The sequence below is a fragment of the Ovis aries genome, chromosome X (genome assembly GCF_016772045.2).
Source record: "Ovis aries strain OAR_USU_Benz2616 breed Rambouillet chromosome X, ARS-UI_Ramb_v3.0, whole genome shotgun sequence".
Classification (NCBI taxonomy): domain Eukaryota; kingdom Metazoa; phylum Chordata; class Mammalia; order Artiodactyla; family Bovidae; genus Ovis; species Ovis aries.
This window is the reverse complement of record NC_056080.1, coordinates 52322693-52350660: the sequence shown is the minus strand read 5'-3', so window position 1 is coordinate 52350660 and position 27968 is coordinate 52322693. Positions and strand designations below refer to the sequence as shown.

The following is a 27968-nucleotide window of genomic DNA, read 5'->3' as shown; positions in this document are numbered from 1 at the left end:
GTTCAGTTGCTAAGTCATGTCTGACTCTTTGTGGTCCCCTGGACTGCAGCATGCCAGGCTTCCCTGTCCTTCACTATCTCTAGGAGTTTGCTCAAACTCATGTCCATTGAGTCAGTGATGTCATCCAAACATCTGATGCTCTGATGCCTTCTCCTCCTGCCCTCAATCTTTCCCAGCATCAGGATCTTTTCTGACGAGTCTTCTCTTCACATCAGATGGCCAAAGTATTGGAGCTTCAGTATCAGTCCTTCAATGAGTATTTGGGGTTGATTTCCTTTAGAATTGATGAGTTTGATCTCCTTGCTCTTCAAGGGACTCTCAAGAGTCTTCTCCAGCATTACAATTTAGAATCATCAATTCTTTGGCACTTGGCCTTCTTTATGGTCCAACTTTCAAATCTGTACATAACTACTGGAAACACCATATCTTTGACTATACAGACCTTTGTTGGCAAAGTGATATCTCTGCTTTTAATACGCTGTCTAGGTTTGTCTTAGCTTTCCTTCAAAGGAGGAAGCGTCTTAATTTCATGGCTGCAGTCACTGTCTGCAGTGATTTTGGAGACCAAGAAAATTAAGTCTATCACTGTTTCCATTGTTTCCCCATCTATTTGCTATGAAATGATGGGACTGGATGCCATGATCTTCGTTTTTTGAATGTTGAGTTTTAAGCCAGCTTTTTCACTCTGTTCTTTCACCTTCATCAAAAGGTTCTTTAGTTTCTCTCTCTCTCTCTTTTTTTTTTGCCATTAGAGTGGTATCATCTGCATATCTGAGTTTATTGATACTTCTCCCAGCAATTTTGATTCCAGCTTGTGCTTCATCCAGCCCAGCGTTTCTCATGATGTACTCTGCATATAAGTTAAATAAGCAGGGTGACAATATACAGCCTTGACATACTCTTTTCCCAATTTGGAATCAGGCTGGACTGGTTTTGATTATTACTTTTTCTCACTTTGAGATACTATTTTTCTTTTCCAGCAAAAGAAATTTTATTATTTATTTTTCCAATTTTGTTGCACTATAATTGACATATAACAATGTATCAGTTTAAAGTATACAACAAACAGCGCTTCCCTGGTGACTCGGTGGTAAAGAATCCACCTGCAATGCAGGAGATGTGAGTTTGATTACTGGGTCAGGAAGATCCCCTGGAAGAGGAAATGACAACTCACTCCAGTATTCTTGCCTGGGAAATCCCACGGGCAGAGGAGCTTGGCAGGCTGCAGTCCATGGGGTCACAAAAGAGTTGGACATGACTTAGCAACTAAACAACAACAACAAATACAACAAACAACTGCGGCATTTTGCTCTATGAGAGGAGTCAGAGCAAATACCTAACAAAGAATATCAGTGATTTTATAGGTACTGAGAAAAGGATTGACAGGTGAATAGAGATACATATATATATATGCATAAATACTCATTTGAGTGGTATTATAAATGTGCAAGACAATTTCTAGACTTTAATTTGGAACTTGATCTTCCATTTTAGGACCGGAAATTAACCAAAGCCGAGCAGCAAAGGTTCAAGGAAGAAGCAGAGATGTTAAAGGGTCTCCAACATCCCAATATAGTTCGATTTTATGATTCCTGGGAGTCTATATTAAAAGGAAAGAAATGTATTGTATTAGTGACGGAACTTATGACATCAGGAACCTTAAAGACGTAAGTTGAACCTGATAGTGCCAATGGAGTTTTATTTGGAAATAATTTTCAAGAGTCACAAAAGTTGTTTGCAAAGTAACATTACATGGTTAAAGAATTGGTAGAATCTGAATCTAGTGACTGTTTCAGGGCAGGTTAAAAAATTAGGGTGTTAATGAAGTTTGTTAGAAAATACAGTGTTGAAAAATTAATGTTTGTGGCATATCATTGAACTTAACAATTAGAAATCATTATAGAGATAATGTCATTTTGTAGAGGATGAAAGAGTGGGGATGTGGCAGGTTCAAATGTCTAGTGAGCAATGCTATATAATTATAGTCTATTGTTTTGTTTCTGACTAGAGCATTTCATCTGATGGTACAGCCACTTATTTGTGACTGTTCTATGTAGTATGTATTTTTTCTGTGGGGGGGTGTACTTTGAGGCTTTATATTTTAAAATATTTTGTTAGACAATAAAAGATAACTTAATGATGGCAATCATAATACATACTGTATTGGCTGGCTTATGTGATTTACCATAATGTGCTTATACAATAAGCTAGGTATGTTTGTTTACATGTGATCTTTTGTTTCTTTGTGCAGGTACTTAAAACGATTTAAAGTAATGAAACCAAAGGTCTTAAGGAGCTGGTGCAGGCAGATTTTAAAGGGGTTGCAGTTCTTGCACACTAGGACTCCTCCTATTATTCACCGGGATCTGAAGTGTGACAATATTTTCATCACGGGACCCACTGGATCTGTGAAGATTGGTGATCTAGGACTAGCCACCTTAATGCGTACATCATTTGCTAAAAGTGTCATTGGTGATTAACATTTTATAGTTTATTGATTGTGTAAAGGAAGATTTTTTTTTTAACTGTATATTTCTAGAACAGGAATCAGCAAACCACAGCCTGTGGGCCAAATTGAACTTCCCTGCCTATTTTTGTAAAAAATGTTTTGTTGGAACACAGCAATACCCATTCATTTACATATTGTGTATGGCTGCTTTTGCACTACAGTGTCAGAGTTAATTAGCTGTGACAGAACCCATATGGACTGCAAAGCCTGAAATATTTACTGTTTGACCCTTTATAGAGAAGTTTACTGGCCCCTGGCCTAGAATGTGAGTTTACTTTGAAATATCTATTCTATATTGACTGATTTCAGAGACATCCCAGTGTATTTCTTTTGTGATGTATTTAATAATATTGAAAAATTCTGAGGACTTATAAAGAGGATGTACTACTTCAAAAGTTTTAAATAACTAAAACAAAGGATAGAAAGAAAAACAGATTTTGGTAATCATTACCTATGAGCATTGCAAACTGTCCTTTATCAGTATGGAAAATTAAGGACATTATATATATATTATATATATATATATATATAAGGGGGGTATGTGTGTGTGTGTGTGTGTGTGTGTGTGTATATGTATTTTTGTATTTTTGCTTTTAGGGAACAGAAATTATCTCAAGTAATCCTTACGGCAAAGGGAATGTGATCTTGGCATAGATTTTTTTTGTCTACAGTACATGACTTGGGTGATCTTAGTTCCCTGACCAGAGATTGAACCTGGGCCCTAGGCAGTGAGAGCACAGAGTCCTAACAACTGGACTGCCAGGGAATTCTCTACATTTTTCTTAAAAATATGTGGTTGTGGTATTTTGTAGGTACTCCTGAGTTTATGGCCCCAGAGATGTATGAAGAGCACTATGATGAATCTGTGGATGTCTATGCTTTTGGAATGTGTATGCTGGAAATGGCTACTTCAGAGTACCCTTATTCTGAATGCCAGAATGCAGCTCAAATATACCGTAAAGTAACTAGTGTAAGTATAACTTTATTCTTTTTACTTCACAAATTGCCACATTTCATGGTAAAGTCAACCAAAAGTCAACTTAGTAAAACCTAACTTTGGTTTAGTTCTGTCTAAATAGTGCTAAATTTAACACAATTGTAATGAAACAAGCTTTAGATTTATGCTATGTACTCATACTCAAATGGGGTCATATAAAATGCTCTATATTAGTATCTTTGGGGAACATGTACAGATATATTATCTATATCCAGTTCTTTGTGAAGAATTTTTGGATATTTATTCAGTTCAGTTCAGTCGCTCAGTTGTGTCTGACTCTTTGTGACCCCATGGGCTGCAGCACGCCAGGCCTCCCTGTCCATCTCCAACCCCTGGAATTTACTCAAACTCATGTCCACTGAGTTTATGATGCCATCCAACCATCTCCTCCTCTGTCATCCCCTTCTCCTCCTGCCTTCAGTCTTTCCCAGCATCAGGGTCTATTCCAGTGAGTCAGTTCTTCACATCAGGTGTCCAAAGTATTGGAGTTACAGTTTCAGAATCAGTCCTTCCAATGAATATTCAACTGATTTCCTTTAGGATGGACTGGTTGGATCTCCTTGCAGTCCAAGGGACTCTCAAGAGTCTTCTCCAACACCACAGTTCAAAAGCATCAACTCTTTGGCGCTCAGGTTTCTTTAGAGTTCAACTCTCCCATACATATATGACTACTGTAAAAACCATAGGTTTGACTAGGTGGACCTTTGTTGGCAAAGTAATGTCTCTGCTTTTGAATATGCTGTCTAGGTTGGTCATAACTTTTCTTCCAAGGAGCAAGCATTTTTAAATTTCATGGCTGCAATCACCATCTGCAGTGAATTTGGAGCCCAAGAAAATAAAGACAGCCACTGTTTCCACTGTTTCCCCATCTATTTGCCATGAAGTGATGGGACCAAATGCCATGATCTTAGCCTTCTGAATGTTGAGTTTTTCTTTTTAATTTACTTATTTTAATTTGAGACTAATTACTTTATAACATTGTGGTGGTTTTGCCATACATTGACATGAATCAGCCATGGGTGTACATGTGTTGCCCATCCTGAACCCCCCTCACACCTCCCTCCCCATTCCATCCCTCTGGGTCATCCCAGTGCACCAGCCCTGAGCGCCCTGTCTCGTGCATCAAACCTGGACTGGCAATCTGTTTCACATATGATAATATACATGTTTCAGTGCTATTCTCTCAAATCATCCAATCCTTGCCTTTTCCTACAGAGTCCAAAAGACTGTTCTATACATCTGTGTCTCTTTTGCTGTCTCACATATAGGATCATTGTTACCATCTTTCTAAATTCCATATATATTCGTTAGTATACTGTATTGGAGCTTTTCTTTCTGGCTTACTTCACTCTGTATAATAGGCTCTAGTTTCATCCAACTCGTTAGAACTGATTCAAATGTATTATTTTTAATGGCTGAGTGATATTCCAGTGTGTATATGTACCACAGCTTTCTTATCTATTCATCTGCTGATGGACATCTAGGTTGCTTCCATGTCCTGGCTACTATAAACAGTGATGCAATGAACATTGGGGTACACGTGTCTCTTTCTTTTTTTTTTTTTTGCCACAAACAAAATTTATTGAAATAAGTTACTTTACAATGTTTTGTTTGTTTCAGATGTACAGCCAAGTGATTCAGTTATACATAATATTCATTCTTTTCCCTTATAGATTATTACAAAATACTGAGTATAGTTCCCTTCTTAAATAGTACATCCTTGTTGGTTATCTATTTTACATGTTGTATGTATATATTAATCCCAAACTCCTAATTTATCCCCCCCTTTGGTAACCATAAGTTTGTTTTCTGTGTCTGTGAGTCTATTTCTGTTTTGTTTATACATTCATTTGTATACTTTATTTTTAGATTCTACATATAAGCAGTATCATATGGCGTCTGTCTTTCTGATTTAGTATGATCTCTCACTTCATCCATATTGCTGCAAATGATTTTATTTCATTCTTTTTATGACTATTATTCATATTTCTTTCTCCATTCACCTGTCAGTGGACATTTAGGTTGTGTCCATGTATTGGCTATTACAAAGAGTGTGTCAGTGAACATTGGGGTGTATGTATCTTTTCAAGTTATGGTTTCCTCCAGATATATTCCCAGGAGTGGGACTGCAGGATCATACAGTAGCTCTGGTTTCCATTTTTTAAGGTACCTCCATACTGCTCTCTGTAGTTGCTGTACCAGTTTACATTCCCAGCAATGGTGGAAGGGGGTTCTATGACTAAGACTTTTTGACAGTTGCTGCAATTTTGTGCCACTGTTCTGTGATAAACTTTCCAGTTTCAAAGCTTTGAATTTCATATGTTGCTACATTTACTTTATTAGCTGATTCATTTTCTTTTTTTTTTTTTTTAGTTTTTTATTTTTTAAATTTTAAAATCTTTAATTCTTACATGCATTCCCAAACATGAACCCCCCTCCCACCTCCCTCCCCATAACATCTTTCTGGGTCATCCCCATGCACCAGCCCCAAGCATGCTGGTTTCCTCAGTGTGTATACCCAGCGGTGGGATTGCTGGGTCATATGGCAGTTCTATTTCCAGTTTTTTAAGGAATCTCCACACTGTTCTCCATAGTGGCTGTACTAGTTTACATTCCCACCAACAGTGTAAGAGGGTTCCCTTTTCTCCATACCCTCTCCAGCATTTATTGTTTGTAGACTTTTGGATAGCAGCCATTCTGACTGGTGTGAGACAGTACCTCCTTGTGGCTTTGATTTGCATTTCTCTGATAATGAGTGATGTTGAACATCTTTTCAAGTCTTTGTTAACCATCTGTATGTCTTTTTTGGAGAAATGTCTGTTTAGTTCTTGGCCCATTTTTTAATTGGGTCGTTTATTTTTCTGGAATTGAGCTGCATGAGCTGCTTGTATATTATTTAGATTAATTCTTTGTCAGTTGCTTCGTTTGCTATTATTTTCTCCCATTCTGAAGGCTGTCTTTTCACCTTGCTTACAGTTTCCTTCATTGTGCAAAAGCTTTTAAGTTTAATCAGGTCCCATTTATTTATTTTTGCTTTTATTTCTATTACTCTGGGAGGTGGGTCATAGCGGATCCTGCTGTGATTTATGTTGGAGTGTGTTTTGCCTATGTTTTCCTCTAGGGGTTTTATAGTTTCTGGTCTTACATTTAGATCTTTAATCCACTTTGAGTTTACTTTTGTGTATGGTGGCTCAGAGGTTAAAGTGTCTGCTCACAATGCGGGAGACCTGGGTTTGATCCCTGGGTCGGGAAGAGCCCCTGGAGAAGGAAATGGCAACCTACTCCAGTACTCTTGCCTGGAGAATCCCATGGACAGAGGAGCTTGGTGGGCTACAGTCCACAGGGTCGCAAAGAGTCGGACACGACTGAGTGACTTCACTTCACTTCATGATGTTAGAAAGTGTTCTAGTTTCATTCTTTTATAAGTGGTTGACCAGTTTTCCCAGCATCACTTGTTAAAGAGATTGTCTTTTCTCCATTGTATATTCTTGCCTCCTTTGTTGAAGATAAGGTGTCCATAGGTGTGTGGATTTATCTCTGGGCTTTCTATTTTGTTCCACTGATCTATATTTCTGTCTTTGTGCCAGTACCATACTGTCTTGATGCCTTTGTAGTAGAGCCTGAAGTCAGGCAGGTTGATTCCTCCAGTTCCATTCTTCTTTCTCAAGATTGCTTTGGCTCTTGGAATTTTTTTGTATTTTCATACAAATTGTGAAATTTGTTCTAGTTCTGTGAAAAATACCATTGGGAGCTTGATAGGGATTGCACTGAATATATAGATTGCTTTGGGTAGTATACTCATTTTCACTATATTGATTCTTCCAATTCATGAATATGATATATTTCTCCTTTTTGATTTCTTTCATCAGTGTTTTATAGTTTTCTGTATATAGGTCTTTTGTTTCTTTAGGTAGATATATTCCTAAGTATTTTATTCTTTTCATTGGAATGGTGAATGGAATTGTTTCCTTAATTTCTCTATTTTCTTTGCTAGTGTATAGGAATCTAAAGGATTTCTGTGTGTTAATTTTATATCCTGCAACTTTACTATATTCATTGATTAGCTCTAGCAATTTTCTGGTGGAGTCTTTAGGGTTTTCTACGTTAGAGGATCATGTCATCTGCAAACAGTGAGAGTTTTACTTCTTCTTTTCCAATCTGGATTCCTATTATTTCTTTTTCTGCTCTGATTGCTGTGGCAAGAACTTCCAAAACACTGTTGAATAGTAGTGGTGAGAGTGGGCACCCATGTTCCTGACTTTAGGGGAAATGCTTTCAATTTTTCACCATTGAGGATAATGTTTGCTGTGGGTTTGTCATATATAGCTTTTATTATGTTGAGGTATGTTCCTTCTATTCCTGCTTTCTGGAGGGTTTTATCATAAATGGATGTTGAATTTTGTCAGAGGCTTTCTCTGCATCTATTGAAATAACTATATGTTTTTTATCTTTCAATTTGTTAATGTGGTGTGTTACGTTGATTGATTTCTGGATATTCGAGAATCCTTGCATCCCTGGGATAACGCCCACTTGGTCATGATGTATGATCTTTTTAATATGTTGTTGGATTCTGTTTGGTAGAATTTTGTTAAGGATTTTTGCATCTATGTTCATCAGTGATATTGGCCTGTAGTTTTCTTTTTTCATGGCGTTTTTGTCAGGTTTTGGTATTAGGGTGGTGTTGGCCTCATAGAATGAGTTTGAAAGTTTGCCTTCTGCTGCAATTTTCTGGAAGAGTTTGAGTAGGATCGGTGTTAGCTCTTCTCTAAATTTTTGGTGCAGTTCAACTGTGAAGCTGTCTGGTCCTGGGTTTTTGTTTGCTGGAAGATTACTGATTACAGTTTCAATTTCTGTGCTTGTGATGGGTCTGTTAAGATTTTCTATTTCTTCCTGGTTCAGTTTTGGAAAGTTGTACTTTTCTAAGAATTTGTCCATTTCCTCCAAGTTGTCCATTTTATTGGCATATAGTTGCTGATAGTAGTCTCTTATGATCCTTTGTATTTCTGTGTTGTCTGTTGTGATCTCTCCAGTTTCATTTCCTATTTTATTGATTTGATTTTTCTCCCTTTGTTTCTTGATGAGTTTGGCTAGTGGTTTTTCTTTTTTTTTAATTTTTATTTTTACTTTATTTTACTTTACAATACTGTATTGGTTTTGCCATACATGGACATGAATCCACCACAGGTGTACATGCGTTCCCAAACATGAACCCCCCTCCCACCTCCCTCCCCATAACATCTCTCTGGGTCATCCCCGTGCACCAGTCCCAAGCATGCTGTATCCTGCATCAGACATAGACTGGCGATTTGTTGGTTTTTCAATTTTATTTATCGTCTCAAAGAACCAGATTTTGGCTTTGTTGACTTTTGCTATGGCCTCTTTTGTTTCTTTTGCATTTATTTCTGTGCTAATTTTTAAGATTTCTTTCCTTCTACTAACCCTGGGGTTCTTCATTTCTTCCTTTTCCAGTTGCTTTAGGTATAGAGTTAGGTTATTTAGTTGACTTTTTTCTTGTTTCTTGAGGTAAGCCTGTAGTGCTATGAACCTTCCCCTTAGCACTGATTTTACAGTGTCCCACAGGTTTGGGGTTGTTGTGTTTTCATTTTCATTCATTTCTATGCATATTTTTATTTCTTTTTTGATTTCTTCTGTGATTTGTTGGTTATTCAGAAGCGTGTTGTTCAGCCTCCATATGTTGGAATTTTTAATAGTTTTTCTCCTGTAATTGCAATCTAATCTTACTGCGTTGTGGTCAGAAAAATGCTTGGAATGATTTCAGTTGTTTTGAAATTACCAAGGCTAGATTTATGGCCCAGGATGTGATCTGTCCTGGGAAAGGTTCCATGTGCGCTTGAGAAAAAGGTGAAATTCATTGTTTTGGGGTGAAATGTCCTATAGATATCAATTAGGTCTAACTGGTCTATTGTATCATTTAAAGTTTGTGTTTCCTTGTTAATTTTGTTTAGTTGATCTATCCACAGGTGTGAGTGGGGTATTAAAGTCTCCCACTATTATTGTGTTATTGTTAATTTCCCCTTTTGTTAGCATTTGTCTTACATATTGCGGTGCTCCTATGTTGGGTGCATATATATTTATAATTGCTATATCTTCTTGGATTGATCCTTTGATCATTATATAGTGTTCTTCTTTGTCTTTTTTCACAGCCTCTATTTAAAGTATTTTATCTGGTATGAGTATTTGTAATCCTTCTTTCTTTTGGTCTCTATTTGCATGGAATATCTTTTTCCCACCCTTCTCTTTCAGTCTGTATGTGTTCCTTGTTTTGAGGTGGGTCTCTTGTAGACAGCATATATATGGGTCTTGTCTTTGTATCCATTCAGCCAGTCTTTTGGAGAAGGCACTGGCACCCCACTCCAGTACTCTTGCCTGGAAATTCTCATGGACGGAGGAGCCTGGTAGGCTGCTCTCCATGGGGTTGCTAAGAGTTGGACACGACTGAGTGACTTCACTTTCACTTTTCACTTTCATGCATTGGAGAAGGAAATGGCAGGCCACTCCAGTGTTCTTGCCTGGAGAATCCCAGCGATGGGGAAGCCTGGTGGGCTGCCGTCTATGGGGTCACACAGTCGGACACGACTGAAGCAACTTAGCAGCAGCAGCAACCAGTCTTTGTCTTTTGGTTGGGGCATTGAACCCATTTACATTTAAGGTAATTATTCATAAATATGATCCCATTGCCATTTACTTTGTTGTTTTGGGTTCGAGTTTATACACCCTTTCTGTGTTTCCTGTCTAGAGAAGAACCTTTAGCATTTGTTGGAGAGCTGGGTTGGTGGTGCTGAATTCTCTCACATTTTGCTTGTCTATAAAGCTTTTGATTTCTCCTTCATATTTGAATGAGATGCTTGCTGTGTACAGTAATCTGGGTGTAGTTTTTCTCTTTCATCACTTTAAGTATGTCCTGCCATTCTCTTCTGGCCTGAAGAAGATCAGCTGTTATCCTAATGGGTTTCCCCTTGTGTGTGATTTGTTGTTTTTCCCTTGCTGCTTTTAATATTTGTTCTTTGTGTTTGATCTTGTTAATTTGACTAATATGTGTCTTGGGATATTTTGCCTTGGGTTTACTGTGTTGGAACTCTCTGGGTTTCTTGGACTTGGGTGACTATTTCCTTCCCCATTTTAGGGAAGTTTTCAATTATTATGTCCTAAAGTATTTTCTCATGGCCTTTCTTTTTGTCTTCTTCTGGGACTCCTATGATTCTCATATTGGGGCATTTAACATTGTCCCAGAGGTCTCTGAAGTTGTCCTCCTTTCTTTTAATTCTTTTTTCATTTTTCCTGTCTGTTTCATTTATTTCCACCATTCTATCTCCTACCTCACTTAACTTCTACCTCACTTATCTTCTGCCTCTGTTATTCTACTTTTGGTTCCCTCCAGAGTGTTTTTGATCTCATTTATTGCATTATTCATTATTGATTGACTCTTTTTTATTTCTTGTAGATCCTTGTTAAACATTTCTTGCATCTTCTCAGTCCTTGTCTCCAGGCTATTTATATGTAACTCCATTTTGTTTTCAAAATGTTGGATCACGTTTTACTATCATTATTCTGAATTCTTTTCAGGTAGATTCCCTATCTCCTCCTCTTTTGTTTGGTTTGGTGGGCATTTATCATGTTCTTTTACTTGCTGAGTATTTTTCTGCATTTTCATCTTATTTAGATTGCCGTGTTTGGGGTGGCCTTTCTATGTGCTGGCAGTTTGTTGTTCCTCTTTATTGTGGAGGTTGCTCCCTATGGGTGGGGTTAGACAGGTGGCTTGTCAAGGTTTCCTGGTTAGGGAAGCTTGCACCGGTGTTCTGGTGGTTGAATCTGGATTTCTTCTCCCTGGAATGCAATGAAGTGTCCAGTAGTGAGTTTTGAGATGTCTGTGGGTTTAGTGTGAATTTGGGCAGCCTGTATATTGAAGCTCAGGGCTATGTTCCTGTGTTGCCTTCCTTGGATGTGGTAGCCATTTCTCAGGCTCCCTCTCTGGAATTGAACCCTGATTCCCCCTCACCCGTGGTCACCATGGTAGGCACGGCGACTACCGTGAGAATTTGCATGGTATGTCTTGCTCTAGAACTTGTTGGTTCTTGGGTGGTGCTTGGTTTCAGAGTAGGTATGGAGACTTTTGATGAGCTCTTATCAATTAATGTTCCCTGGAGTCAGGAGTTCCCTGGTATTCTCAGGTTTTGGGCTTAAGCCTCCTGTCTCTGGTTTTCAGTCTTATTCTTACAGTAGCTTCAAGACTTCTCCATCTATACAGCACCGATGATAAAACATCTAGGTTAATGATGAAAAGATTCTCCACAGTGAGGGACACCTAGAGAGGCTCACAAAGTTACATGGAGAAGAGTAGAGGGAGGAGGGAGAGGTGACCACGAGGAGAAGAGGGGGAATGAAAAGGGGAGAGAGCAAGCTAGACAGTAATCAATTCCCTATGTGCTCTCCACAGTCTGGACGCCTCAGAGAGGTTCATGGATTTACACAGAGAAGAGAAGAGGGAGGAAGGAGACAGAGGTGACCAGGAGGAGAAAAGGTGGAATCAAGAGGAGAGAGACAGATCCAACCAGTAATCAGTTCCCTAAGTGTTCTTCACTGTCTGGAACACAAAGAGATTCACAGAGGAAGGTAGAGAAGAGAAGGGGGAGGGAGGAGATAGAGGCGACCTGGTGGAGAAAAAGGAGAGTCAAAAGGGGGAGAGAGCAATCAAGCCAGTAATGGCACTCCCAAGTAAAAATGGGTACTGAAGATTGGGTTCTTAAAGGTACAAAATTGATAACAAATACCAAAAAGGAAAGATTAAAAATCTAGAGTAGAGGTTAGACTCTCAAAAATACAATATAAAAAAAACAAAGTCACAAAAATTATAAAATATATGTATGAAATTTGCTTTAAAAATAGGGTCTTTTTTTGCAAGGTAATAGTAGGTTATAAAAATGAAAATTAAAGGAGTAATGACTTAAAAAAAACTTTTTAAAGAATTTAAAAATGATTATAGTAAAAATATATCTAGGAATTTCTCTGGGGCTGTTGCGGGCAATGTAGGGTCAGTTCAATTTCAGATAGTTCCTTGATCCAGCTTATACTTCTCAAGATCTATAGGCCCCTTCCATTGTAGTCGGTGCTAACTACAGGGTTTTAATCTGTTGCACCTGTCACTTCCAAAGTGGTTCCCTCTGTTTATTTTAGCTTCTTCTGTTTGCTGGTCTTTTCGGTTTCTTATTTCCACCCTGACACAAGGGAACGAAGGTGGTCACTTATTTAGGCTCACTTGTTCAGTTGTGCTGTGGGGAAGGAGGAACACTGCAAACAAATATTGCTGGTGTGTGTGGGGAGTGCTCGCAGTGTCTCGACTGCACTGGGTTTTCCCCCGCTCATAGTGTGTGCGCTTTCCCAGTTTAAACTTCTCAGGCTCTAGGTTGCTCTGCTGGAGAACTGTCTCAGGCGTGCCCTGGGTTGTGTGCATTTCCCAGGTCTAAGCTGCTCAGGTTCAGGTTCTTGCGTACTCCACAAAGGCACAGACTCAGTTGGGCCTGTGTTTTGTGCCCTTCCCAGGTCCGAGCAGCTCAGGCAACCAGGTGCTTGGCCATCGCACTCTCCTCAGGTGGGACAGTTTGGAAACTTCTCCTCTTTCAAGACTCCCTTCCTGGGATGGGTCTCCATCCCTTCCTGTTTTGCCTCTCTTTGTCTTTTATATTTTGTCCTACCTCCTTTCAAAGACAATGGGCTGCCTTTCTCGGTGCCTGATGTCCTCTGCCAGCATTGAGAAGTTGTTTTGTGGAATTTGCCCAGCATTCAAATGTTCTTTTGATGAATTTGTTGGGGAGAATGTGGTCTCCCTGTCCTATTCCTCTGCTGTCTTCCGAGTCCAGTCTCTGAATGTTGAGTTTTAAGCCAACGTTTTCACTCTCCTCTTTCACTTTCATCAACAGGCTCTTTAGTTCTTTGCTTTCAGCCATAAGGGTGGTGTCATGTGCATATCTGAGGTTATTGATATTTCTCCCAGCAGTCTTGATTCCAGCTTGTGCTTCATCCAGCCCAGTGTTTCTCATGATGTACTCTGCATATAAGTTAAATAAGCAGAGTGATAATATACAGCCTTAACATATTCCTTTCCATATTTGGATCCAGTCTGTTGTTCCTTGTCCACTTCTAACTATTGCTTCTTGACCTGCATACAGATTTCTCAAGAGGCAGGTGAGGTGGTCTGGTATTCCCATCTCTTTAAGAATTTTCCAGAGTTTTTTGTGGTTCACACAGTCAAAGGCTTTAGTATAGTCAATAAAGCAGAAGTAGATGTTTTTGTGGAACTCTCTTGGTTTTTCAATGATCCTGTCGATGTTGACAATTTGATACCTGGTTCCTCTGCCTTTTCTAAGTCCAGCTTGAATGTCTTGAAGTTCATGGTTCATGTACTGTTGAAGCCAGGCTTGGAGAATCTTGAGCATTTCTTTAGTAGCGTGTGAGATGAGTACAATTAATTGTGTGGTAGTTTGAACCTTCTTGCATTGCCTTTCTTTGGGATTGGAATGAAAACTGATCTTTTTATTTATTAGATAGATGTTATTTCCCAAAGCTAAATAATAAAGATTGACTACATGTTTTGAAGACTTTTTCTAGTTCTAAAAGCCTCATTATTAAATGATAGTCACTGCTATGAGTAATTTTTTACATTAGAAATTACAAGGAATGTGAGTAAGATGTGTTTGCCACCTACGAAGAGTTTACATTTTTATCAGGGCAATGATATAAACTCACAAATGACTACAAAAATAAGAGGATTAGAGTATAGAAGGAACTTAGGGGAGATAGAAACAAAGTGTTAGGATTGTTCAAAATAGATCTCTTTCATGTTCAGTTGGGTAGCTCAAAGTAGGCTGCAAAAGAGATTGTTCACGTGTTTCAGATAAATAATGAGGCTGCTGCTGCTAAGTCACTTCAGTCGTGTCCGACTCTGTGCAACCCCATAGACGGCAGCCCACCAGGCTTCCCTGTCCCTGGGATTCTCCAGGCAAGAACACTGGAGTGGGTTGCCATTTCCTTCTCCAATGCATGAAAGTGAAAAGTCAAAGTGAATTCGCTCAGTCATGTCCGACTCTTAGCGACCCCATGGACTGCAGCCCACCAGGCTCCTCCATCCATGGGATTTTCCAGGCAAGAGTACTGGAGTGGGGTGCCATTGCCTTCTCCATGCCCTTTTAATTTGGGCCACAAATAGAAGAGTCTGTACTTGATTTTGTAAGTTTCAGCTCCCCAATTATTTTCCCCTAGGAGCAGAGAAAAGCAATAATTATCTAGCCCTAGTGAGTAGTTCGGAGACGGCAATGGCACCCCACTCGAGTACTTTTGCCTGGAAAATCCCATGGATGGAGGAGCCTGGTAGGCTGCAGTCCATGGGGTCACTAAGAGTCGGACAGGACGGAGTGACTTCCCTTTCACTTTTCACTTTCATGCATTGAAGAAGGAAATGGCAACCCACTCCAGTGTTCTTGCCTGGAGAATCCCGGGGACAGGGGAGCCTGGTGGGCTTCCATCTATGGGGTCACACAGAGTCGGACATGACTGAAGCGACTTAGCAGCAGCAGGGAATAGTTGGAGAAGGCAATGGCACCCAACTCCAGTACTTTTGCCTGGAAAATCCCATGGACGGAGGAGCCTGGTGGGCCTCAGTCCATGGGGTCCCTAAGAGTCAGACACGACTGAGCGACTTCACTTTCAGTTTTCACTTTCATGCACTGGAGAAGGAAATGGCAACCCAGTCCAGTGTTCTTGCCTGGAGAATCCCAGGAACGGGGAAGCCTGGTGGGCTGCCATCTATGGGGTGTCACAGAGTCAGACACGACTGTAGTGACTTAGCAGCAGCAGCAGCAGCAGCAGGGAGTAGTTAAGAGATCAATGGAAAGGTCAATGAGGGTATTTTCTATAAGAATTAAAAACTCCATTTTTTTTGGTAACTTTATTCTTTTATAATAAAGTCACAAAAATGCAATATCACAATTCAGATTTCCATCTCTACTAAAGCTTCTTGAATTTGAGGCCCAAATTAACTCCTAATCTCAGCAGATTTATCTGGGATATGATATTTGGCTTTCTGATTCTATATACTGTAAGGTAGTGTGACAGACCCAGAATGAAATCTTAGATTGCCTCATTCTGTGATAATCATTCTATTATACCTTTCTGCTTGTAGCTTAATTTGGAATTTTCTATTAAGTGATGGCAGCAATCTTGTATTATTTTTTAAATCTAAAACTCATAAATTAGGGGTGATAGAATGTAAAATAAGCAGGTTTAGGCAGCAAGCACAGTTATTATAAAAACATTTTGAATTATATGGACCTCATTAATTTGATATTGAATTCCTAGAACCTGATAATTAGCTTAAGGTTCTCTCAATATTTTGATATTGTTTAAGGATAAAAGCAATATAGATTTCTTAAAAGTTTATGCATATAGCAAAATATATATATTTTATATGTATATTTATTAATTGTTTCTAGCCATTCTAGAAGACTTTGAAATACTGATTTGATATGTTGGCAGTAGATAATTCCTTATTTAGAATTTCTGAAAGTGTTTTTTTAAATAACATTGATTTTTCTGATTCTAAGAAATACTTATTATATTTTACTAATTGGGGTTATATGGTATGTACATTTTGAAATCCTGTGTTTTTTCTGTTTAATGTTGTAGTATGAGAATTCTCCATTGTTTTAATTACTGTGAGAATATTTTTGTTTATTAGCATTTGTATTTATATGTATATCACATAGTTTATATAATATTACTTCTGTTATTAAAGATTTAGATTGTTTACAGTTTTTCACTGTTGTTTGTAGAATGGTGACAAAATCCTTGTCAAAAAGTTGTTAAACTTATATTGTGTATATATATTTATTTCATTTAAGGTTTGAATGTGGTTTAGTGTTTAAAAAATCATTATTTTACTAAGTGTCATGTTGGCCTGGGGTTTCAATTGCTTAATTTGTGACTAGAAACCATTTTTCCTCTTCCAGGGTATAAAACCAGCCAGTTTTGATAAAGTCACTGATCCTGAAGTGAAAGAAATCATCGAGGGATGTATTCGTCAAAACAAATCTGAAAGGTGGGTGCATGTATAGTGAAAAGACATAACTAATGGGTGAATTTTTCTCTTACCTTGCTTTGGGTCTTTTTTTGACCTTTGAATCATGCTGGGTATGACTTTTGAGTGGAAGCCAAACCACACTGTCTATAGTGAACTGTATTATTGCATTTTGTTGCCATTTTAAATTGATATTATGTGTTAAATTTTCCTTGAACTGATATTAAGCTTCATCACTTTTAGCCATCAGTTTAACAGTTCCCTCTCAGGTAAACTTTCTTCTAACAGTTGATAGATAGTGGAGAGTTTCTGCATTGTCAACTTCACATAAGTACTTAAATGGTTTTTTATGATAGTTTAAGAAAAATTTAACCATCAACTCACTAGCTGTTTTTTTTTTTAATTTGTCCATGTGTTCTTGTGTCATGAAAATGGTAAAGCTGACAGGGCTATTTTTTTCAAGAAATAGTAGTTCTAAATTTATTTGTGTCACAATGTATATTTTTTTCACAATTAATTTTAGTTTTAGCTTTTCCCTTTAATTTGAGCTTTGGACAGTTGCTTACTAAAATTGGTAGATTAGTGTTTTATCTCCAGTTGATTATGATTAAATTAGATTATAGATCTTTTGTAGAAATTATTTCCACCAGCATTTCACTGACTTTCTCCCATTTTTATTAGTTATCTAAGCTTACTGTTGCATATTTGAAAATATAAAAAGCCACTAAGATAAAGCCTGTTTGAATTGAAAGAGACACATGTACCCCAATGTTTATCACAGCACTGTTTATAATAGCCAGGACGTGGAAGCAACCTGGATGTCCATCAGCAGATGAATGGATAAGAAAGCTGTGGTACATATACACAATGGAGTATTACTCAGCCATTAAAAAGAATACATTTGAATCAGTTCTAATGAGGTGGATGAAACCGGAGCCTATTATACAGAGTGAAGCAAGCCGGAAAGAAAAACACCAATACAGTACACTAACGCATATATGTGGAATTTAGAAAGATGGTAACGATAACCCTGTATGTGAGACAGCAAAAGAGACACAGATGTATAGAACAGTCTTTTGGACTCTGTGGGAGAGGGAGAGGGTGGGATGATTTGGGAGAAAGGCATTGAAACATGTATAATATCATATATGAAACGAATCACCAGTCCAGCTTAGATGCATGATACTGGATGCTTGGGGCTGGTGCACTGAGATGACCCAGAGGGATGGTACGGGGAGGGAGGAGGGAGGGGGGTTCAGGATGGGTAACACGTGTACACCTGTGGCAGATTCATGTTGATGTATGGCAAAACCAATACAATATTGTAAAGTAATTAGCCTCCAATTAAAATAAATACATTTATATTAAAAAAGATTAAGCCTGTTTAATTATAGCTTTATTATACAACATTCTTGGTGTTTGTACCAACAGGCTATATCTATATATTTTAATTATGGTAAAATATAAATAACCTAGGATTTACCATATTAATCATTCTTAAATGTACAATTCAGTGGCATTATGTGCATTCACATTGTTGTACAATCATCACCACTATTTCCAGAAGTTTCTCATCATCCCAAACAGAAACTCTATGCCCATTAAATAGTAACTACCCATTCCCTTTCCCGTCACCCCCTGCCAATCTCTATCCTACTTTGTCTCTACCCTTTTGTAGGTACCTCCTACAAGTGGAATCATAATATTTGTCCTTTTGTGTCATATAATATTTGTCTTTTTGTGCTCTCATGCATACACCATTTTGTTTATCCATTCATCTGTTGATAGATACTTGAGTTATTTCTACCTTTTAGCTATTGTGAATAATGCAGCATGAATATTGGTGAACAAGTATCTTCTTGAATGTCTGCTTTCAGTTCTTTTTGGTATGTACCTAAGAGTAGAATTACTGAATCATATGGTAATAATCTGTTTAATTTTTTTGAAGAAGCACCAAATTTTTTTCCACAATGGCTGCATCAGTTTGCATTCCTTCCAGCAATGTATGATGGCTCCAGTTTCTTAACATCTGCACCAACTGTTTTTTGGTAATATCCATCTTAGTGGGTGTAAAGTGCTATCTCATTTTGGTTTTGATTTCCATTTCCTTAAGGACTAATAATGTTGAGTATCCTTTCATGTGCTTATCAGTATTTGTATATTTTCTTTGGTGAATTATCTATTGAAGTCCTTTGCCTTTAGAAAAAATTTGAGTTGTTTTATTGTTTTTGTATTGTAGGAGTTTAGGCATGCTTTTTTTTTCAAGCTATGTAAAACTACTGTGTTGAAGTAGCTGTTTTAGTTTGGTTTCTGGTTGTTTTTAATACAGCATTTTAATTATGACCTATTACCAAAGAACACTGAAATATTCAAAAAAGGTTCATGGCACATTAGTGTTTTGGAAAGAGCCTAGGAGCCTAGGCTTCAACAGCGGAGGATTCATATCTGGAGTCACACTTAGCCAGTGTGATCTTGAGCAAGTTACTTAGGTGTTCCTCAAAATAGGTATTATTTTGATGATTAAAAAGATAATGAGTATAAAATACCTAACAGAGTAATAAATATTTAATGAATGATACTATCTGCTGTTATTGCAGTGATTATTCCATAGTAAAAATATCTAGGCAAAACGTTCATTGAGAACCAGAATGCTTAACTTAATTGTACCTTCTTAAACACATCTCGCCTCAGCCTTAAGACTAATTAGTCTGAGCAAGCATAATCTTTTCATAAAAACTGTCTTAGTTAAATGTTTATCTCTTGATCACTAAAGTGTAGAAGGTTGAAAATCCTCAACTTACAGGATACCATGCTGTCAACATGCTTTCAGTTCAGTCTCAGTTCAGTCACTCAGTTGTGTCTGACTCTTTGTGACCCCATGGACTGCAGCATGCCAGGCTTCCCTGTCCATCACCAACTCCTGAAGCTTGCTCAAACTCATATCCATCAAGTCAGTGATACCTTCCAACCATCTCATCCTCTATCATCCCTTCTCCTCCTGCCTTCAGTCTTTCCCAGCATCTGGGTCTTTTCCAGTGAGTCAGTTATTCACTTTAGGTGGCCAAAGTATTGAAGCTTCAGCTTCAGCATCAGTCCTTCAAATGAATATTCAGGACTGATTTACTTTAGGATTGACTGGTTTGATCTCCTTGCAGTCCAAGGCACTCTCAAGAGTTTTCTCCAACACCACACTTTAAAAGCATCAATTCTTTGGCACTCAGCTTTCTTTATGGTCCAACTCTCATATCCATAAATGACTACTGGAAAAACCATAGCTTTGACTAGACGGACCTTTGTCAACAAAGTAATGTCTCTACTTTTTAATATGCTGTCTAGGTTTGCATAACTTCTATTTTAAATAGTACAGGAGGGGCTTTCCACATAGACATTACGGAATATATCAGTTTTAGCTCTCACTGGCCTGTAATATAGATATTATTTCTCTATTTTAGAAGTTGGTCAAAGAAAGGGAAATTGCCTTTCCCAGCTTATAAAAAAATTTTGAACCTCTGTCTTTTTTTTCTTCTCTTAACCTAATATTAACCTAATATTAGATTAATCCCTAATATTAGGTTGGAGTTGTATCCATTATGTGTATACTTTGGCCTAGGACACTGGCCTTAAATACTTCAAGAAAACTGTATGACTTTGCTGAACTAAATTAGCTTCACACATAGCATTCTCTAAAGAGTGAATGAAGTACACTGACTCAGTTCAGTTTAGTTCAGTCGCTCAGTCGTGTCCGACTGTTTGCAGCCCCATGAATCGCAGCATGCCAGGCCTGCCTGTCCATTACCATCTCCCAGAGTTCACTCAGACTCACGTCCATCAAGTCAGTAATGCCATCCAGCCATCTCATCCTCAGTCATCCCCTTCTCCTCCTGCCCCCAGTCGCTCCCAGCATCAGAGTCTTTTCCAAGGAGTCAACTCTTTGCATGAGGTGGCCAAAGTACTGGAGTTTCAGCTTTAGCATCATTTCTTCCAAAGAACACCCAGGACTGATCTCCTTTAGAATGGACTGGTTGGATCTCCTTGCAGTCCAAGGGACTCTCAAGAGTCTTCTCCAACATTACAGTTCAAAAGCATCAATTCTTTGGTGCTCAGCTTTCTTCACAGTCCAACTCTCACATCCATACATGACCACTGGAAAAACCATAGCCTTGACTAGACAGACCTTTGTTGGCAGAGTAATGTCTCTGCTTTTCAGTATGGTATCTAGGTTGGTCATAACTTTTCTTCCAAGGAGTAAGCGTCTTTTAATTTCATGGCTGCAGTCACCATCTGCAGTGATTTTGGAGCCCAGAAAAGTAAAGTCTGACACTGTTTCCACTGTTTCCCCATCTATTTGCCATGAAGTGATGGGACCAGATGCCATGATCTTCATTTTCTGAATGTTGAGCTTTAAGCCAACTTTTTCACTCTCCTTTTCACTTTCATCAAGAGGCTTTTGAGTTCCTCTTCACTTTCTGCCATAAGGGTGGTGTCATCTGCATATCTGAGGTTATTGATATTTCTCCCGGCAATCTTGATTCCAGCTTGTGCTTCTTCCAGCCCAGAGTTTCTCATGATGTACTCTGCAAATAAGTTAAATAAGCAGAGTGACAGTATATAGCCTTGACGTACTCCTTTTCCTATTTGGAACCAGTCTGTTGTTCCATGTTCGGTTCTAACTATTGCTTCCTGACGTGCATACAGGTTTCTCAAGAGGCAGGTCAGGTGGTCTGGTATTCCCATCTCTTGAAGAATTTTCTGCAGTTTATTGTGATCCACACAGTCAAAGGACTAGATTACTGTTAATCGAGTTAATGAGTTCTGTTTATAAATTCTGTTAAAAAATGTTTGAATTGCTAATTTACTTTAGAGTGTATATATCTGGAAGAGTTTTTAGTTTCCTTGCTGACAATCCATTGTTAGAGTTTTAGTGACTTAAGCCAGTGATTTAGGGAAGATACTGAATCCATCTAACGTACTGCAGCACTTTTCAAATTATCTCTAGGTATATGTTTAGGTATGTTAAACTTCAGTATCTGGATATGTTACTGTTAATGGTCCTTAATTAAGATCACTACAAATGCATGTTAATCGAGGTTTGTTTGCATCCTTGGTAATAATAATTGGATATAAGATTTGGCTTTTATATTAAGACAAATTAATGGTTTAGTAAATAGAAAATTTTAAATAAACTTGTTGCTTTGACTGATTTTTTACTGATTAAGTGTTCTATATCTTTTTGTGATTGGAAGAATTGATAACAGGTTTGTATATTGTTTATTAGGTTGTCTATAAGGGACCTACTAAACCACGCATTTTTTGCGGAGGATACAGGACTAAGAGTGGAGTTGGCAGAGGAAGATGATTGCTCAAATTCATCCCTGGCTTTAAGACTCTGGGTTGAAGACCCTAAAAAATTGAAAGGCAAACATAAAGATAATGAAGCTATTGAGTTCAGTTTCAATTTAGAAACAGATACACCTGAGGAAGTAGCATATGAAATGGTAAGTGAATCCTATCCCCAGCCTCCTCTCCCGTTATAGTATCAGAGTTGCATCCTTTCTCTTTCTGATTGCTTTCTTTTCTCTCATTTTCTTTATTTAAATTGAAATTTTATTGTGAAATATATCTATGCAGCTGAGTATATTAAATTTGTATGTATAGTATAAAGAATAGTAAAACTCTACTTTTGTTAAGAAATGGAACACTACTGGTACCTTAGAAGTTATCTGTGTGCCCCTCCTACTTGCATTCCCCTCCCGGATCACTATAGATAATATCTACCCTGACTATTTAAAGAGTTAATTTATTTATTTTAATTGGAGGCTACTTACTTTACAATGTTGTGATCGTTTTCACCATACATCGACATGAATCAGCCATGGATCTATCCTTTTGTGTTACACTTTCCTTTGCTTTTCATTATAGTGTACCTAAATAATATATATTATTTTGTTTTGAAAACTAGAGTGCCCAGCACATACCTAGCTGGTTACTGAAGTTACTGTTTGGTGAAGATACCCAGGAGGGGTAAGCTGAACAGAGCCTCTTGGTCATAGTCTGGCTCAAACTTCCCTATGAGTTTATGAGAGCTGAGTCTGGGAAGGTCAGACTTGTTAACCTCTACTTTCAGGCATCTGGGTGGGCCAATAATCAGGGAACATCCAATGTAAATATTTGTGTGTCTTTCTTCTTGAATTGGCCAGATTCTCCAGAGAATTATCTTTCGGTATCCTGCCTGGAGGATAAGGATGTGGTTATTGGTGCATTTTGGTAGCCAAGTGGGGAAGAGTGCTGGCAGTTTCTGTGTATGGTGTTCAGCATGCATATGGCCATATAATCTTGTTTTTCACCTGATAGCCATACCTTCAACTGTGCCTGGTGTTCCCTAGTCCAGAGATCCTCTTTTACCCTTTCCAGAGAACAAAATTTTAGGCTTTTTGAATAGGGGAGAAGCAATCACCTAAAGATGTGGAATGGACGGTGAGAGATGGGAACCTAATACCTAACTACTTCTGAAAACCCTTTCACTTAGTCTTCTTTATTTTAGTCATCTCTTTTGACTTTACCCACTTGTATAAGTACCTGGTATGGCTAGTTCCTATGTATTATGAGTGTTATTCAGGATAAATGAGAATGATGCTCAGCTTTCCCTGGCTCACCTTTCCCAGTTATTATCTGTTTTCGAATCCCCAAATTTCCAAAATGTTTGTTGTTGCTGTTGACTTTATTCTGTCTATCCTTGTGAGTTTATGACTTAAAAATCCATTTGCTCTGGGTTTTTTTTAACTTTGGGAAAGAGTGAAATTAAATATATGGATTCCATCTAACATTTTAATCATTTTTCAACTATGATAAAATTTCCTCAAATCTGTAGAACCTTGAGACATACTTTAAAATACAGACTTTAGAACTGAGAATGATATGCCTGACACCTCTTCAAGTCATTATCTCTGCTACTCAGCCCTGTTCCTTTTAGACAACAAGCCCTTAATGTCCCTCATGTCACTCTACTAAAACGTAATAAGATATAGCACTTTGCTGTGAGCATACATCAACTGCCTAGAGTGCTGATTTCTGGACTTCATCTACCTCTCCCTCAATAGCCTTCAAGTTCCTTGTTTTATTTAATCCAGGTCAGACTTTACCTTCCTCTGTGATTCTTTCTCTAATTCTACTAGAAAGGCTTCTGCTCCTTTAGGGCTTTTGAAGCAGCTTATTCCTACCTCTTATTTCATTTTAAATTAAGTTTTTATCCATCTCTTACCACAAGATTATGTGTGCTTATAGGAAAAAGGACCAGCTTAGGCTCTTATGTTTCTGGAGCCTAGTAATATTTTTCCTATTCCAAGCTCTGGCATTTGTACATGTGTGATTAGGAAAGAACATTCAGTTCAGTTCAGTTGCTCAGTGATGTCCAACTCTTTGTGACCCCATGAACCACAGCACGCCAGGTCTCCCTGTCCATCATCAAATCCTGGAGTCCACCCAAACCCATGTCCATTGTCTCAGTGATGCCATCCAACCATCTCATCCTCTGTTGTCCACTTCTCCTCTGGCCCTCAATCTTTCCCAGCATCAGGGTCTTTTCAAATGAGTCAGCTCTTCGCATCAGGTGGCCAAAGTATTGGAGTTTCAGCTTCAACATCAGTCCCTCCAATGAACACCCAGGACTGATCTCCTTTAGGATGGACTGGTTGGATCTCCTTGCAGTCCAAGGGACTCTCAAGAGTCTTCTCCAACACCACAGTTCAAAAGCATCAACTCTTCTGCACTCAGCTTTCTTTATAGTCCAACTCTCATATCCATATATGACTACTGAAAAAACCATAGCCTTGACTAGATGGGCCTTTGTTGGCAAAGTAATGTCTCTGCTTTTTAATATGCTGTCTAGGTTGGTCATAACTTTCCTTCCAAGGAGCAAGGGTCTTTTAATTTCATGGCTGCAGTCACCATCTGCAGTGACTTTGGAGCCCAGAAAAATAAAGTCTGACACTGTTTCCACTGTTTCCCCATCTATTTCCCATGAAGTGATGGAACCGGATGCCATGATCTTAGTTTTCTGAATGTTGAGCTTTAAGCCAACTTTTTCACTTTCCTCTTTCACTTTCATCAATAGGCTCTTATTAGTTCTTCTTCACTTTCTGAGATAACGGGGGTATTATCTGCATATCTGAGGTTATTGATATTTCTCCCAGCAATCTTGATTCTAGCTTGTGCTTCCTCCAGCCCAGTGTTTCTCATGATGTACTCTGCAAATAAGTTAAATAATCAGGGTGACAATATACAGCCTTGACGTACTCCTTTTCCTATTTGGAACCAGTCTGTTGTTCCATGTCCAGTTCTAACTGTTGCTTCCTGACGTGTATACAGGTTTCTCAAGAGGCAGGTCAGGTGGTCTGGTATGCCCATCTCTCTCAGAATTTTCCACAGTTTATTGTGGTCCACACAGTCAAAGGCTTTGGCATAGTCAATAAAGCAGAAATAGATGTTTTTCTGGAACTCTCTTGCTTTTTCTATGATCCAGTGGATGTTGGCAGTTTGATTTCTGGTTCCTCTGCCTTTTCTAAAACCAGCTTGAACATCTAGAAGTTCATAGTTCATGTATTGCTGAAGCCTGGCTAGGAGAATTTTGAGCATTACTTTACTAGCATATGAGATGAGTGCAATTGTGCAGTAGTTTGAGCATTCTTTGGCATTACCTTTCTTTGGGATTGGAATAAAAACTGACTTTTTCCATTAAGATATAACCTAGATCAAATCCCTTATGACTACACAGTGGAAGTGAGAAATAGCTTTAATGGACTAGATCTGATAGAGTGCCTGATGAACTATGGACAGAGGCTCGTGACATTGTACAGGAGACAGGAATCAAGACCATCCCCAAGAAAAAGAAATGCAAAAAAGCAAAATGGCTGTCTGAGGAGGCCTTACAAATAGCTGTGAAAAGAAAGGAAGCGAAAAGCAAAGGAGAAAAGGAAAGATAGACCCATTTGAATGCAGAGTTCCAAAGAATAGCAAGGAGAGATAAGAAAGCCTTCCTCAGTGATCAATGCAAAGAAATAGAGAATAACAATAGAACGGGAAAGACTAGAGATCTCTTCAAGAAAATAGGAGGTACCAAGGGAACATTTCATGCAAAGATAGGCTCGATAAAGGACAGAAATCGTATGGACCTAACAGAAGCAGAAGATATTAAGAAGAGGTGGAAGAATACACAGAAGAAATGTACAGAAAAGCTCTTCATGACCCAGGTAATCACAAAGGTGTGATCACTAACACTCACCTAGAGCTGGACATCCTGGAATGTGAAGTCAAGTGGGCCTTAGGAAGCATCACTACAAACAAAACTAAAAGATGATGACGTGAAAGTGCTGCACTCAATATGCCAGCAAATTTGGAAAACTCAGCAGTGGCCACAGGACTGGAAAAGGTCAGTTTTCATTTCAATCCCAAAGAAAGAACATAGAAACAAATTAACTATTTTCAATAGCATTTGGAATTTGGAGTAGGAAAATAACTCTGCTAGTAAAAAAATAAAAGTAAAAATCTTAAATATTAAAGATACGACTTTGAACAAAATTGAAATTGTATCAAGCATCTTCTCTGACCACAACGCTATGAGACTAGATATCACTTGCAAGGAAAAAGCTGTAAGAAACACAAACACATGGAGATTAAACAACACTTTTCTAAATAACCAGTAGGGAAATTATAAAATTTCTAGAAACAAATGACAATGAAAACATAACAACTCAAAACCTGTGGGATGTAGCAAAAGCAGTTCTAAGAGGAAAGTTTATAGCAATACAATCCTACCTCAAGAAACAAGAAAAATATCAAATAGACAATGTAACTTTTCACCTAAAACAACTGGGAAAAGAACAAAACCCCAAAATTAGTAGATGAAAAGAAATTATAAATTCCTGAGCATAAATAAATGAAAAAGAAATGAAAAAAAACAATAATAAAGATTAATAAAACTAAAAGCTGGTTCTTTGAGAAGATAAAATCGACAGTTAGACAGACTCATCAAGGAAAAAAAGACAGAAGAATCAAATCAACAAAATTAGAAATGAAAAAGGAAAGGTTACAACAGACAATGCAGAAATACAAAGGATTATAAGACACTATTATGAATAACTATATGGCAATAAAATAGATAACCTGGAAGAATGGACAGATTCTTAGAAAAGGCCAGTCTTCCAAGACTGAACCAGGAAAAAATAGAAATGATGAACAACCCAATTACATGCACTGAAATGGAAGCTGTGATAAAAAATCTCCCAAAACACAAAATACCAGGACCAGATGGCTTCACAGGAGAATTCTGTCAAACATTTAGAAAAGAGCTAATGCCTATTCTTCTAAAGCTCTTTCAAAAAATGGCTGAGGAAGGAATACTTCCAAATTCATTTTACAAGGCCACCATCAGCCTGACACCAAAACTAGACAAAGACAACACAAGAAAGAAAACTACAGGCCAATATCAGTGATGAACATAGATGCAAAAATCCTCAACAAAATTTTAGCAAACAGAATTCAGCAACACATCAAAAAGCTCATACACCATGATCAAGTTGGGTTTATTCCAGGAATGCAAGGATTCTTCAATATATGGAAATCAATCAATGTGATACACCATATTAACAAATTGAAAGATAAAAACCATATGATCATCTCAATAGATGCAGAAAAAGCCTTTGAGAAAATTCAACACCCATTTATGATTAAAACTCTGTAATTAATGGGCATAGAAAGAACCTACTTCAACATAGTAAAGGCCATATATGATAAGCCTAGAGGAAACATTATTCTCAATGGTGAAAAACTGAAAGCATTCCTCCTAAGATCAGGAAGAAGACAAGGGTGTCCACTTTCCCCACTATTATTCAACATAGTTCTGGAAGTCCTAGCTTTGGCAATCAGAGAAGAAAGGATTCCAGATCAGAAAAGAAGGAAAGCTCTCACTGTTTGCAGATGACATCATACTGTACATAGAAAACCCTAAAGATAGTATCAGAAAATTACTATTGCTAATCAGTGAACTTAGCAAAGTTGCAGGATATAAAATCAATACACAGAAATCACTTGCCTTTCTATATACTAACAATGAAAATAAAGTGTCAGACTATTTTTTTGGGCTCCAAAATCATTGCAGATGGTGATTGCAGCCATGAAATTAAAAGACGCTTACTCCTTGGAATGAAAGTTATGACCAACCTAGATAACATATTAAAAAGCAGAGATGTTACTTTGCCAACAAAGGTCTGTCTAGTCAAGGCTATGGTTTTTCCAGTGGTCATGTATGGATGTGAGAGTTGGACTGTGAAGAAAGCTGAGCACCGAAGAATTGATGCTTTTGAACTGTGATGTTGGAGAAG

At 38.0% G+C, this 27968-nt stretch overlaps 1 protein-coding gene across 5 annotated transcripts in view; it reads left to right on the top strand.

Moving 5' to 3' along the window:
* Nucleotides 1-27968, top strand: part of WNK3 (WNK lysine deficient protein kinase 3) — a 203062-nt gene that overhangs the window by 46782 nt on the left and 128312 nt on the right. For all 5 annotated transcript variants that reach the window (XM_042241770.2, XM_060407816.1, XM_060407814.1 and 2 more), the window contains exons 3-7: nucleotides 1495-1667; nucleotides 2252-2472; nucleotides 3322-3479; nucleotides 16526-16614; nucleotides 21869-22088. In XM_042241770.2, the coding sequence (XP_042097704.1) occupies nucleotides 1495-1667; nucleotides 2252-2472; nucleotides 3322-3479; nucleotides 16526-16614; nucleotides 21869-22088 (861 nt within the window). The remainder of the gene's footprint in view (nucleotides 1-1494; nucleotides 1668-2251; nucleotides 2473-3321; nucleotides 3480-16525; nucleotides 16615-21868; nucleotides 22089-27968) is intronic.